This window comes from Seriola aureovittata, chromosome 10 (genome assembly GCF_021018895.1).
Source record: "Seriola aureovittata isolate HTS-2021-v1 ecotype China chromosome 10, ASM2101889v1, whole genome shotgun sequence".
NCBI classification, from domain to species: Eukaryota; Metazoa; Chordata; class Actinopteri; order Carangiformes; family Carangidae; genus Seriola; species Seriola aureovittata.
In genome coordinates this window covers 22,051,600-22,065,389 of record NC_079373.1, presented here as the reverse complement: position 1 = coordinate 22,065,389, position 13,790 = coordinate 22,051,600, and the positions used below count along the sequence as shown (strand labels likewise).

The 13,790-nt window shown below is 42.1% G+C and overlaps 1 protein-coding gene across 5 annotated transcripts in view; it reads left to right on the top strand.

Annotated features, from left to right (window-relative positions):
• Window positions 1-13,790, top strand: part of slc45a3 (solute carrier family 45 member 3) — a 31,089-nt gene that overhangs the window by 5,420 nt on the left and 11,879 nt on the right. Inside the window, exons 1-2 of one of the 5 annotated variants that reach the window (XM_056386929.1) lie at window positions 5,461-5,534; window positions 13,239-13,601. In XM_056386929.1, coding sequence (XP_056242904.1) covers window positions 13,454-13,601 — 148 coding nt within the window. In that variant the 5' untranslated portion in view covers window positions 5,461-5,534; window positions 13,239-13,453. Of the gene's footprint in view, window positions 1-5,460; window positions 5,550-5,678; window positions 5,759-6,034; window positions 6,231-13,238; window positions 13,602-13,790 lie in introns of those variants that run through there. The other 4 variants (XM_056386927.1, XM_056386928.1, XM_056386926.1 and 1 more) reach the window with 4 other exon arrangements.

Below are 13,790 nucleotides of genomic sequence, written 5' to 3'. Positions count from 1 at the left end.
ACTCTCGCAGATATGGGCAGATGATGAAATTTACATCACAAAGATCAAAGTGAACCCTTGTGGACATAGAAGGTATGAATTGTTTAGTTGCTTTAGTGGCTACTGTGCCCTTTAGTGGAGAAACCCACTGATTTTACACATCAAAGTCTCCAGGTGTTTGAGAGTACTACTTCATATGTGAAGAAAGTTGTACGCCTTTTGTAGCTCCATAGGGAGCTGTGTAAAGTCTAATAAATTGCCTCAAGTGATGTCACCTGAGTAAGTGTTGGTTGGGTCTGAAGGCTACAAGTTTGAAAATGAAAAAATCTCGGTGTGTGGTGAAAGGAAGAAGTAAGCTTACCAGACCTCTGTAGCCCGCTCCTCTTTGCTTGAGGCTAGCAGCTCAGTGCTTCATTAGCTAGCATAACACACACAAATCCTTGACCAAACTGTTGTGAGCTGAGTTGCATTGTGGGAAATGTAGGTGCCAGGTTGACACAGAGTGCAAGCGCAGATCTTCCCTTTTTTTACTCTACCTGAGTTACTCATAGCTAACATGGCTTTTTGGCGAGAGTGAAAAACAGACTCACCGGTCTGAGTCTATTTGTGTTGTTTCATTCTCACACCCCCCCTTCTAGCATAATTCAATTTACTGGCTTTACTTAGTTCTGCCCACATGGTTCAAGTGTGGAGGGGACTGCGTGGCATTGAAGGCAAAACAGCCTCAGGTCCAGCTCTCACGAAAGGCGGAGGACAGACAGCATCGAAGCCTTTCGTTTTTCTGTAATTCCCCATTAATGAGAAGCACTACTTTGACAGTTTCACATAGTCGAACTGCTAAACCACCGTTGGAAGTCCAGACAAGTACAGACCCTGGAGCAGGGATAACACTGGCTTGTCCTCAGACATTTTCCCATGGTGATAAGGACTTGGCCAGATGTTAACAATACATATTCACACTCTCTCTTTGACTGTCTTTGCCAGTCAGAGACACCCCAGAGAGTGTGTAAAGTGGCAGATCTAGAAAGAGCAAATCTGGTAAAGCGTTTAGTGTGCCAAATTATGAATGACCCTGCCACCTCCTGATAATTTTTTTCTTAAAATACCAAGAAACACCAAGCCAAGGGGACAGTGAGAGGTTTCCAACTTGATTTAGCCCTCTTTGAAGTTTGCCTCTGTGAATGGGAAAACAGCATATTATAAGACACCACAGTGTTCTCTTTCATGTAGCAAGCTGAAAGGGATGCTATTGAGTGTTTGAGGGAGACCTTTGATATGTGAGATGCCCGATGCCTTGTGAAAGGATCGGGCTTATGATTTGAGTCAATATGTGTCTGAGTGCTTTGATGCCTGTTTCTGCCAGACCTAATGTTTTGTCAGAAATGTTTCGTAGAACAGACTGAAGGGATCAGCTATGATGGATTGGTCCCATGACAGTCCTTACGGCTCACATATGTGTGAAAAGGTGCCTGCTTGTGCACACATGCACAGGAAAACACATACACGCAATGACAAGTAGTGGAACGGTTTGTTCCACCCTAGTTGATGGTAAGTGGTGTCCTGTTTGTGAACTTGTTTGGGTAGTTTGATATGGAGCGTCCTGCCCAAGGTTTAGAGGACATGATTAAAATGAAGGAAGGAAAGATTTGTCTTGATTACATGTTTCTTTTGTTGTAAGGCTTTTCGTTTTAAAGTGCTGATGACTGACATTTCTTATTTTCCCAGAAGGCCCAGAGTAGCCTTCCGCCCTCTAGTCGTCATTTATGGGTTGGGCACACAAAGTTAGTTATGTTGTAAAACCCTTCCTATTGTATAATTGTGTTTTTATACTGCTGCTTTTATGTTTTGTAGGAAAGGCTACATTACATGTGATTGCAATTCTACTGTAGAGCACTTCATGACCGTGGGTAGGATGTTTATTAAAGATTAGCACACATGTCTGAGCATATGTGGAGAGTCATGTTGTGTGTATGTGTGTGGGTTCATGCTTTCCTGTGTATGCTAGTAGTTAGAAAGGGAGAGAGAGGACTTTGCCCTTCTCTTCCTTCGTTACCATCTGGTTTGTGTAGCATTTGACTGAGGCGTTAATCATTGTGCCTTGGGGCCACTTCTGCTCTGACAACAGCTGTAAAAGGGAGATGGACCTGTTGATGTCCATCTGTCCTTATGTCTGTCAGTCCTCTGTGCACTAACTGTATCCATGCAGCTGGAAGGTTCATGACCGTGGTGTTTCTAGTTTCTTGAAAAACAGCTGGAACGACCTCTCCAGCCTTATTTCCTTTTATTTGTAATGTCTCTCAGCCTTCAGCACCACAATTCTTTTTTTTTTTTTTCAAATATTTTTGAGTTGCACAAACACCGCAAAGTCTTCTCCTGCTTGCTGCATTCATGTGGCTGCATTGAACTGTGTGCTGGACTGTAGGCACTAGATGTGCTAGAACAACAAACTGGACACTTGTATAATATACTGAATGTATTGTAGTCCCCGTCTTAGGTCCCATTCTTGTTCATTTGTTGCACACACCATTTCTTTCATTGTAGTAGGCCTTTGTATAGACATATGTGTGTCTTCATTGTCCAAAGCTTAACAACCCCACTTAACAGTGTATTGTTTCAGCATCAAAATTCAATGTGTAATAAGGTATATTAAGCTCATCATTGCAGACTACATACACCATTTTACCACTTTTATATACAATGAAAAGTACTAACATTTTTTTTCTGTAGATGGCCAAAAATTAAAAGCTGCATCTGGTGAAAATATTTCTTGTATATCATAATTGCTGTTAAATAGAGCATTGCAATATTTATTCAATATTATTGATCCAAGTAATAGATTGTGTTCCTCTGTGGATGTCTAACGGTATCTCTGTCTGAGGCCTGATGGTTTTTTTACTTGTTCTACAATCGCTCATCCATGTTCCTATAAGGACACCTCACTTCCCAGCAGCTGAACTAATGTCCTGCTGTGAGGCTCCTTTTCAGGAAGAGATCCTACCAGCAAGTAATGCTATCGTTTTTTCAGGGAACTTGAAAGCAGCACTCTTTCAGTTGCTATTAGTCTAACTAATCGATCTAGGGGGATGTAAGGCAAGATGAGTGTTTTGTTATAACTATGTACAATGATCATATAAAACTCACCCACAGTGAGGGGGTGTCACAGGTCAGTTAACATTTAAAATTAATCATTAGATAACCATTATATAAACATTAGTTTTGTTAAACATTTAACAGCAATTAATTAATTCCACAGTCAAATGTCCTGTCTGTCTGCGCAGAGAGCAGCTGCCCACATCGGGTTGTGGGTTGCCAGGTTCTGGTAACAGATAGGTTGAAATTGTGTGTCTAGCTTGTGTTTCGTACACAATCTGGCAACTTGGATAACTTCCGCTCTGCTACATTTCAAAGTTTTTACACAATTGGATAATATAACAAGTTTTTAAAATATAACAAATTGTTAAAGATTAAACCAATGGTTTACAACCTTTGTCTGATGTCTTACTAAAAACTGTCAAACATAATGATGTCATATATAATAATATAGTCAGAAGGACAAAACCAGTAGTTTTACTTTTACCAAAATATTCGCACTCTGGAGCCCTGCTATAGTACACTTGATACTACATTATTTGGCGAAAACTCTGCATTTCTCACCACCACATGTCAAATATTTATTCAGGAGTTTAAAAAGTGTCACATCTGAAATTGTCTACTAAGGAAAAACCCTACAATAGTAAGTTAACTTGTTGCTTTGTCAAGTTCTCTTCTCATTTCTCTGGGGCAGAAACAAACACGTGTAAAGCAGACGTGTGCAAAGTATGATTGATCCAAAAGGGGACGTAATGTCATCTGTCATTGAACATTTCATGATTGAATTTTCGTTATTTATGATACTGTAGCAGCTGTGATAGTTCTGTTGCAGTGTTCAGCAGATGGACCTGTGAAAGTAAAACACTGATGGGATTCTTAAGCATTAGGGGACTATACATAGAAGTCTTGGACCAACTATCTTATGTTATCGTATAACTCCAGGAGAATGTTAACTGTCTGGTGCTCTTCGATGGTCTTTGGGGTTGTGCAAATCCTGAAGACACTACATGCTAAAAGCAATTTGGTATGTGTAAGGGCTCTCTTTAAGCATCAGTGTCACGTATTTACTTAAAGGTTAATTTGCTGTGGAAGGACACAATGAGTGATTGAACCTTCCCATCCTATCCTCCGTGCTATGTATAATGTGGGTGACATTTAGGCGTTATTGGGTCCCTGCTGCTATGCCAAGAGTAGTGGCCCATGAGCTCTATTTCTGACATAGTGTTGTGGTTTCCTCAGTCTATCATAGCAGAGAGCAGTGCGTTGTAGCTTATTATGGGCATGTTGGGTTTGGCCAGCACTGCAGATGCCGGGTTTGTGGAGACTACCATGGAATTAAAGCCTTCTTGGCCTGCCCAGAGTGCTCATACATCTTTAGCCAAAGCTGTAGTCAAGCACACACATAACATGTTAACAATAGAAACATAATCGCCACACGGCAAGGGGTTGAAGATATGCAAAGTTTTGTTGCACTATCAGTTTATGTAGTAACAGAGCCATTTGTTGAAGGAGAGGTCAGTTGGCTGGGAAAAGTGTCTGTGTAGTATGTGTGGAACTTGAGGTTTTGGGGTGTTTTGGCTGGAGCTTCAGTATTTTCAGTGTATACCTCCTTTTTTTTTCTTCTGTAATCTACAGCTTTCCTGGACTGAGTCACAAAGAAAAGCTTTTTGGAGTTTTCCATTCCAAGTTAATCATTAGGCTACTATGAGGGTGTGTGTCCGAGACATGCATATTTGTACTTGGGGTGGGTAATTGCACAGCAATGAGTTACATTTTCCAGCTATTTTAAAAGAAGGACATTGCTTGTTCTGGGTGTTCTTTTTATTTGTGCCAAATTTATCCGAACAAAAGATTCATGTGGGGGAATCGTTTTTGGTAAGTCTGGACGCAGACGTCCAAGCTGAGTTAGTGAGGCCCAGCCTTTCTCCAAAATGGGATTTTCAGAATTCTCTTAATTCCAGGCAAGCCGCTCCTGTTGCAGAGGGGAAGTGCTGCCAGCAGCCGTTCTCTGCACTCTGTCTTCATATTGATCTGCCTCTGGGCTCCACAAATGGAGATTCCTTAAAGCCAGCCGTAGTCTAATGACATTACTCAACACCCCCATCACTCCCACCCACCCTCCAGTAATCACCCTCCCCATTTTAGATCTCCCTGCGCTCCACTTTCTTTCTTCCTCTCACTGTTATCAAATTAAAAGCTTTTCTATAGAGGGTTGGTCTTGGCCTGCAGGCGTGGGGTACAGACATGGCAGCCAGCCGGGGGTGGAGTGATACTGTATGATTGTGAGAGTGTGTGCGTGAGAGAGTGTGTATATGTGAGCAATTGTGGGTGTATCTCTGTGCGTTTGTGCATGTATGTGTCTACTCAAATAGGCTTATTGCTGTTTGAGCTAGTGAACCAGGAAAAGGGTTAAAGCAGTCCACGGACAAGCGGTCATGCAGGAGCATGAGCTTAACTAAGACTGGGTGAGAAGAAGAGAGGTAATGAGAGAGGGTGGGAGAGCTGCCCCTGCCCTGATAGGCAGCTAAACATGATACTGGGTCAGGGGGTATAATACAGAACTTTTAGGGAGTGGTTATAGATAGTGAGACAGAGGGATGGGGGAGTGGCCTCTGTGTGGGGTTGTTAGATTATATCAGTTCATTCTTTGTTTCCTTACTGCCTTTTGTGCTCCTACTATACAACACAGGTGAGTGTGTGCCTATGTTAACATTATATCTCAGGTCAAGGTTTTAGCTTTGGTCTGAATTTTGCCTTTCAAACAAAATCTTGTGAGTCAAACAGAAACAAGTCCTTTTTGAGACAGATACAGACAGACAGAAAGCGACAGGATTCTTCAAGTGCTTTGGGATTTTCCCCAATTCCCACCTTACAGGCTGAGGGGGAGGGAGGGAGGGAGAATAATGGGAGGGATGCAAAGGAGGTGGGCTAAATAAGAGAGGAGGGAACAGGGGACACAGAGAGAAGCAGGATAAAAAAAGAGTCAGACCCTTGAGCATAGAGTTGAAGCAGGTGGTCAAAAGAGTCGGTGCAGATATGCTCTGCAAGTCATTGGAGAGTGCTGATTGGATAAAGAGCAGGCAGCCTTTAAAATAGATTAGATGCTCAATTTTCAGCAATGCAAGGCTCTAGATGGATTTTGAGCTTTACGTCTTTGGCTGGTGAGTAGCACTTTGATTAATAAGTCCATTCCTTTAGTAGCTTATTATGTTATTTTACTAGTATCACACTGTATCTTACCTCTGTCTGTGAAAGGCCAGAGGTGCAAACAGTTAATGTGCAGGCTAAAATAAATAGGATTAAATTATTTATTTTGTAATAGCAAAAACACACACTTTAATTCATGTATTAACATTTGGGTTTTGTAGATGCTGTCATTCAGACTTCATTGTAGCTTACTGTATGAAATAAAACTACCTCTGTATGGTTTGGACTAATGGTATTGAAAGATAAGTTGTATGTTTTTTTGTTTTTTTAAAGCTTAATTGAAGCTAAAGTCTTGACTAAGATGTTCTGATGTGACCATTTATAATTTTTACAAGAATATTTCTTTAATGAAACTGCATTGTGTGTGCATTTAAAGGATGTAAACTTGTTAGATCTCGATTGAAACATAAGCGTATTTAACACCGCAATGCATGCTACATTAAGTGTTATTACATGGCTGAATTAATAATTTGACTTAAATTCAAATTTCATGTTTTCAATAAGATAAAGGCATTAACATCTGCTGACAGTAACTGAGCAACAGCCTCTGACTTGTTTTGAGTTTATTTCAACAAGGTAACAGAAATTGGCTGTCAGGACAGAATGAAATGAAACAGCTGTCTGAGAGAAAAATTAATCATAAAATGTGATTATTGTTTTCCCTGCATCTTCTAAATAAAATGTCTTGCTTGCATGTTACAACATAGTGTTGATCATAAATACCATCTCACAGCAGTTAACTGGTTGCTGATTAAACCTAATTAAAATTTGACTGTGCTATTAACGAAATGTAAACACACCTGATCATGGCTGAATGAAAACTCATTAGCGTTTGCATTCCGTCTCATTAGTCCTTTCACCTTGACACAATAGGTTTTCAGTGATTGGAAAGCCACAGTCTGGGGAGGCATGTTATCAGCCACATTGACTCACAAGAGGCTACATGGCTGAACTCTGCTGCACTCTATTGTTGTGCTATTTGCATTAGCCAGAATGATAACGGTCACCTCCCTGAGCTGTAGCTGGCTTCATTGTGGACAGAGGTGCGGGCCTCCCCCAGTTCACCCTCTGACACACACACATCTACAAACCGTAATGCCACACCAGGGCAACACAACCCGCCTGCATTTGCCTCATTTTGTGTGTTGGTCTAGCTGTGTGGCTTCTCAGTTGCCCCCCTCAGATAAGCATTAATACCCTTTTCCACTCACTTGGGGTCTGGAATCCACTGGTGTAGAGATGCTGTTGAAAACAGTGTTGGGGTATTCCTGTCCTGTGAATAAATTAATGATGACTCTGAGTGCTTTGATAATGGATTTGACATAGAACCAGAGCTTAGATCCTCTTACTGAAATAATTTTTGAAAACACTGATGGCATTGCTTTCTCAGAAGCCATGAACTATTAGTTCCTTGTCATCTTTTTGGTCTTTTAAACTTAAGGGACTTCCTCTGAGTCATCGTCCTAATTAGGTGCACAGATAAAAAGAGCACTTCACATTTTGGCACCGCAAAGTCATTAGACCCTCCAGAAATAAGACAAGGTCGTCTTTCCTGCTCCAATATAAGATGTATGTCCCTCCATCATATCTACTCACAGAGGCACCACTTTAAAATAACTGGCAACAGGTTGACTTTTCATTTAACAAGGCAGCACAGTACAGGAGTAGAAGATTTGCAGCAGACTGTCGTCCCACTGCTGGCGCTGTCTTTGAAATGTTAGGTTGGTCACATGATTTGCGGTGAAAGGCAGGGTCAAAGGTCACAGTGACGGATGTGGGCTTAAGATTACAGGCTGGGGGGTAGGGTCAGCATGGTTTAAGGCGACCTTTCAAGTGAGCAGAAGCAGAACACATCCAAACTCTAAACTTTTTGTTGAAGTAGGTCAAAGAAGTTCCACGTTATTATCCAGTTTTCAGTAACGGAGGGAAACTGTGTGTGTTTGGAAAAATGGTGCCAGAAGTCTGATGGTGCGCGCATCTCGTCATGTCAGGTCATGTAACAATGTGGAACATCTGGTAGAGGTGAACACGGGAGAAATGGTTAACAGGTTAAACGACTTTAAAATAATAATTGTTTGCATGTGAAGTGTTGTATGGGGGTTAATGGAGCTGAACTGTCAATTAAAGCACTGAACTTGTTGGTAGCAGTTAAGACTTAAGAATTGAAAAGAGCTCATGTGTCATTTCAAGTGAAACTGTGTGCTCAGAGTGCAAAGTAAATTTTGAAAATGCAACCCATATTCACTTAGTCGTGCAAATTGATACATTTTTGTGTATCTTGCTTTATGAACCTGTTTCGTAAATGTACAGATGAAAGGAAAAGTTTAATCACCGCTGAGTTGAACACAACAGACACACTCCCAAACATGCAGTCTGTGCATCTGCTGCTAGCTAACATACAGCTGATATACAGCTAATATACAGTTTGTGGTCCAGTAATCAAATTTGTGCAACAGAAACAAGGCGAACATTTGCTTCACTTTCCGTCAGAGCAAGACTTAAAATCTGAGACAATGAAATGTTAGGAGAGGGACTGAAAGAGATGGTAATAGTGTGTCAATTAATCTCATGCAGGACGATATACCCGTATTGACGAAAACTTCGATATAGAATGAAATATTGATATTGTCTTTACAATACACATGATAATATGTAATGCTAAATGTTAGGCCTTGTGGATCTTCTGTTTATCAGTTAATCGGGTCATTTCACTATCCATTAAGTGTAATTGTCCTTTTTGTATGCTTTTGTACAGTTATGGTTACAGACTCTCTACCTCCCAACACTCATTTTCTATCGATATTGCGATATTGTTATCACGAATCCTTATGCCAACGATAATTGTGGAGAAAATCTGATCCTGTGACAGCCCTATGTACAACACCGTCTGAATCAGCGCAAAGATTTGCTCATTAAATTGTTCAGTTGTTTGTCAGTTCTGACATCAGGTAGAAATCCTGGAATGAAACCTCTGAGTATGTGAGGAGGACATCATCTAGAAGGGAACTGCCTGGGTCCCCCTGAGCATGACACCATTCAGTGATGTCCCTCTTCCCAGGACTCCCACGACAATGCCAAGTTGGCACTTTTGAGAAATGCAGAAATAGTGATATTATAGTGGCATTGCAAGCAGTGCACTGTTCATTAAGAGTTGCCCCATCTCAACTTATTTGTGTTATTCGGAGAACAGAGAAGGACAGCCGTAGAGAAGGGTTTGCAGGAAGTGAGCCAGGGAAGCAGTCAGCATAAAGGCTGGTCCTGTTGTCACTCCATGCAGACGGTCAGGTCCATTAATGTGAAGGAACTCAAAGGGAGGAAGGCCACAGTGCTGCAGCCATTCAGCTTGAGCCAGACACACAGCCAGACCCTCCTGCTGAGGTTTCTGCAGCCACAGCCTCCACTGTGGTTGTGGCTCTGATGTCATCTTAGAGCAATTCCTTCCCCTCTTCTCTTCCAAACCCTGCTGTCTGTCGGGAGACCCCACGCCCCAGTCCACCCAACCCCACACACACACACACACACACACACACACACACACACACACACACACACACACACACACACACACACACACTTTCTGTATCCTACCATCTATATGAACCCTGTGTGTTAATAAAAGACTTGGAAATGGACTTGATACCTCACTATATCGCATTACTCCCTGGCACAATGTATACAAAGCCTGTTTTGTATTGTGAGAATACCGCTCAGTCATTAGGAGCGATTTTTTTTTGGGGGGGCCTGCAGCTGAATAGGGATTGGTAATGGAGCAGTGGGAGAGCTGACAAAAGCAGACCCCCAGCCCCCCCTCCCCCCTTACCAGCTTGGCTCAGATTGTAATGTTTAAACACGTAAGGTGACAAGGAGAGTTGTTTGTCTAACAGTGTGTGCGTGTGTTTGTGTCTCCAAGGCTATGGGAAGACGATGAAGGGCATGACTGGAATACATTGCAGAGTCAGAGGTGTCATTAAGCAAGCAGTGGAATGACTGTGTGGGTTGGCTGACTGTATTTCTCTCTTCTGTCCTCGATTCTGTTTTGTGACAGTGCCACAAACATTGCGTTGGCTAAAGAATCCCATATTTAAAACAAACAAATAGATGTTATTTTTATATGTGGCTTTGAGGTGGATAAATGGACTGATAAATGCTTTTCTGCACTACTTTCACTGTTTCCCTTGATCCCTGCCACTGTCTTTCAGTCCTTCCATCCTCTACCCTCGTCTACCGTCCTAACTCTGACATGCCACAACCACTCGGGTCAAGACTTAAGCAACCATTCAATTTACAAAACCCTGGAATCTGACTTGCATTTGGGCAGGCGTCCAGACAAGCCACGACTGCTTGGGTAGACAAATCAGATTTCTCTATTCTTGCCACTCTGGGCCCCTCAGTTTCCAGTGAGAAAGTCTGACATAGAGTCAGCTGGGGCAGCAATAGAAAGCATTCAAAATGAAATTCAGTAGAACTATAAAGGCATAACCAGTCGTGGGCAGATATGTCAAAAGAGTCCTTCTTAGAATGCAGGTCAGAGATGAAGCTGACCTCAGGGGTTGAGGGAGGATAAGGAAGAAATGCAGAGGAGAGAGGGAGAGAGGGAGAATGTACATATATACACAGAATACGTGGGTAGGGGGTTGTAGTGGCCAGACAGGCCTTAGGGGCAAAGGCTGGTCCCCTGATGGGTGTCTTTCAGTGTGCCCAGGCTGGGTGGGAATGAGATCTGACGGGTGTGAAATGGTCCTCTCTCTCAGTGACCCAGGCCCCTGCTAGGTCCAGCCTGCTAACACTGTTGCTTTGTCCTTCAGATTCTCAAAGAGCCTGTATTTCAAAAGGCTCGTAATGACTGAGCTGGGAATGTATGAATGCTGTAGGAACTCTGATGGCATCATTCAGTTAACATCTTAAATTATAATGATGTGAAAGGCACAAGAGGGTTTATATGGACACTCTGAGTCTGACAGTGATTTGTGCAAGTGGTGATGTTCAAAGATAAGAAACTTCTGAGTTGGTGACGGACACTACTCGTTGTAACCCTCAAGCCACTCTGGTTTCTTGAGAAAACAACCTCGTTAAAAAATGTTCAGTTCTGGTAGTGATACTGATACCTTGACTTTGATACAGATTCTTAATGATACTTTTTTCGATACCATTTTAAAATATTATCATTATTATTATTATTTCTTTTCAGCTGGTTTTATTTTCCAGCTAATGTTTACATAAATTATGGCATTTTATTCCTGTTTTTATGTTCATTTGATGTCTATTTTCATGTGAAGCACTCTGAGCTGCATTTCTTGTATGAAAGGTGTTGAGTAAGATCATTACTATTATTATTATTATTACTACTACCTGTTTTTGTCTCTGCATCAGCTTGTTCAGTACATGTTGTGAAAGAGATTTTTTTTTTTTCCGCCTCACAAGCTACTAACAATTTTTGAAGACGGTACGAATCTGATCAGATCTCTCATTGAGCTGAGTACATTTCTGTGATTAGCGAAGTCGTGTTGGAGATGGTGACATCCATTTTGTTTTCTGGGAGAGAACAGATGGGCAGCATTGGCAGAGAAATGTCACACAAAATGCAAATATAGCACCTTGTTGTTTATGTGTCTGCGGCTGTTCTGACTGTTCTTGCTCTTTCCCTCTGCTTTAAAAGAACACACTTCATTCGGGAATGATGATGATAATAATAATATTTTTTGTGGGTTTTTTTGTACTTGATAAGAAGCAGAGAGATCTGTAAATGAATTCACACTTATTCTGAGCTATTAACTGGACATGTCGCTCCATTAATCTGCCTCCTCCATTGTTTCTTCACAGCTGAAATTCCTTTCGATCAGTTTGTCATATATGGTTATTTATTGTCTATAGTCACGCCAAATATTTGACCCTTGAGACAGAAGCTCCAGAGAACTCTCATAGATAAACTCTGACTCATCTTGTGCTTTTCCTTTTTTCATTTCCTTCTGGTGAAAATCAGTCAGATTCACTCTGGATTTCCTATTATCACACTAAACATGCACAGCTAGAGTGAACAGAACAGAATGAACACATGCCATCTTTACAATAAGGCCAGTAATGGAGAATGTCAGGTATTGTCGCTGGAAAAGTTATCCTTCAAGGCGTGGTAGGATAGTGTGCAGAAAATATCAAGGTGATAGTTGTTGTGGTTCACCTTGTTGTTTTGTGTGACTTGATTGACTTGCAGCTCTTTCACTTTTCCTGTTTCTGGCACATTCCTGCCTTTTCAGGTGCTAAAGACTGTCACGTGCACTCAGCTCAACAATGGCAGTAACTTGCTGAAAATTTCTGGAAGGACTCACAAGTGTGACTAAAATTGCAATCAGCTTAATAATACAGATAATGACAGGGTCAGCCAAGGGAAGGCTGGATTTTAGATCCTCCTAATACTAGAGTTATTATCCTCGGTGAAAGGGAGAGAGATGGGAAATTACATTCCTTTTTCAAAGTTAGATTTTTCAAACCTCTAGCATGAGCATTATGAAATGTAAAAAAGGCAAGCATAGCAGCAGAGGGAAAAAGAATTCTCTTGGCAAATGGTTTGGTGTGTTTGCCACGTCGCTCCAGCTGACTCATCTCCTCTGTCTGCCTGTTGTTATTCCTGCTGTCCTGAAGCTATTGGTGAGGAGATCTGAAAATACATCAATATCATATCTATGTGACTGTCACTGCCATTTCCATGTTTCTGGATATTGCGTTGGAATAGACAGAGATTAGATGCTGTTGTGAGAAAGCTGATATTCCCCATGCGACCTTGGCCACTGACAGCCAGGTGTAGTAACCTGGGGATGGCCTGTCTAATGAGGCATGCCTTGTCTGAAACAGCAGAAAATTATATACTGTAAGACATACTGCATACTGCCATGCAGAGGCTACAAATAAAGTTGTAAAATCTTTCTTTTCTTTTTCTCACTGTTCTCCTCTGCTCTTCCCCTCTTCAGATCCAGAATGCTGAGAAGAGGATGAATCTTCCAGGTCATCTGAGACATCCACGTGTCTTCGCTGCTGTCCCTCCCCGACAGCCCTCTTGTCCCACTGGGGCACCATCTGCCTCCCCACGCTCCCCTCATTGCCCCTGCCCGGCTCCCTCCCCCCTCCCCTGCCCCCAGTAGTGGCCATCCCAGAAGGGAGGAAAGGCGAGCCAGCCCCCGTAAATATGCCTGGATGGAGGTCTCAGTGGCGTCTCGTCCTGCTGAACTCCCTGACCTGTGGCCTGGAGATCTGTGTGGCAGCTGGGATCACATACGTGCCCCCACTGCTGCTGGAGGCTGGAGTGGAGGAGCGCTACATGACCATGGTGCTAGGTAAGGGCTGGGTGAAGACTGAAATAGGGGGATCAGGTTACCAGGCCTCTTTGCTTCCTCATAGTGTGTGTGTGTGTGTGTGTGTGTGTGTGTGTGTGTGTGTGTGTGTGTGTGTGTATGCAAGTGCATGTTTTGCTTCTACCTCATTCTCTTTCACATATATGCATGTTCTCTCATCATTTCTCTCTC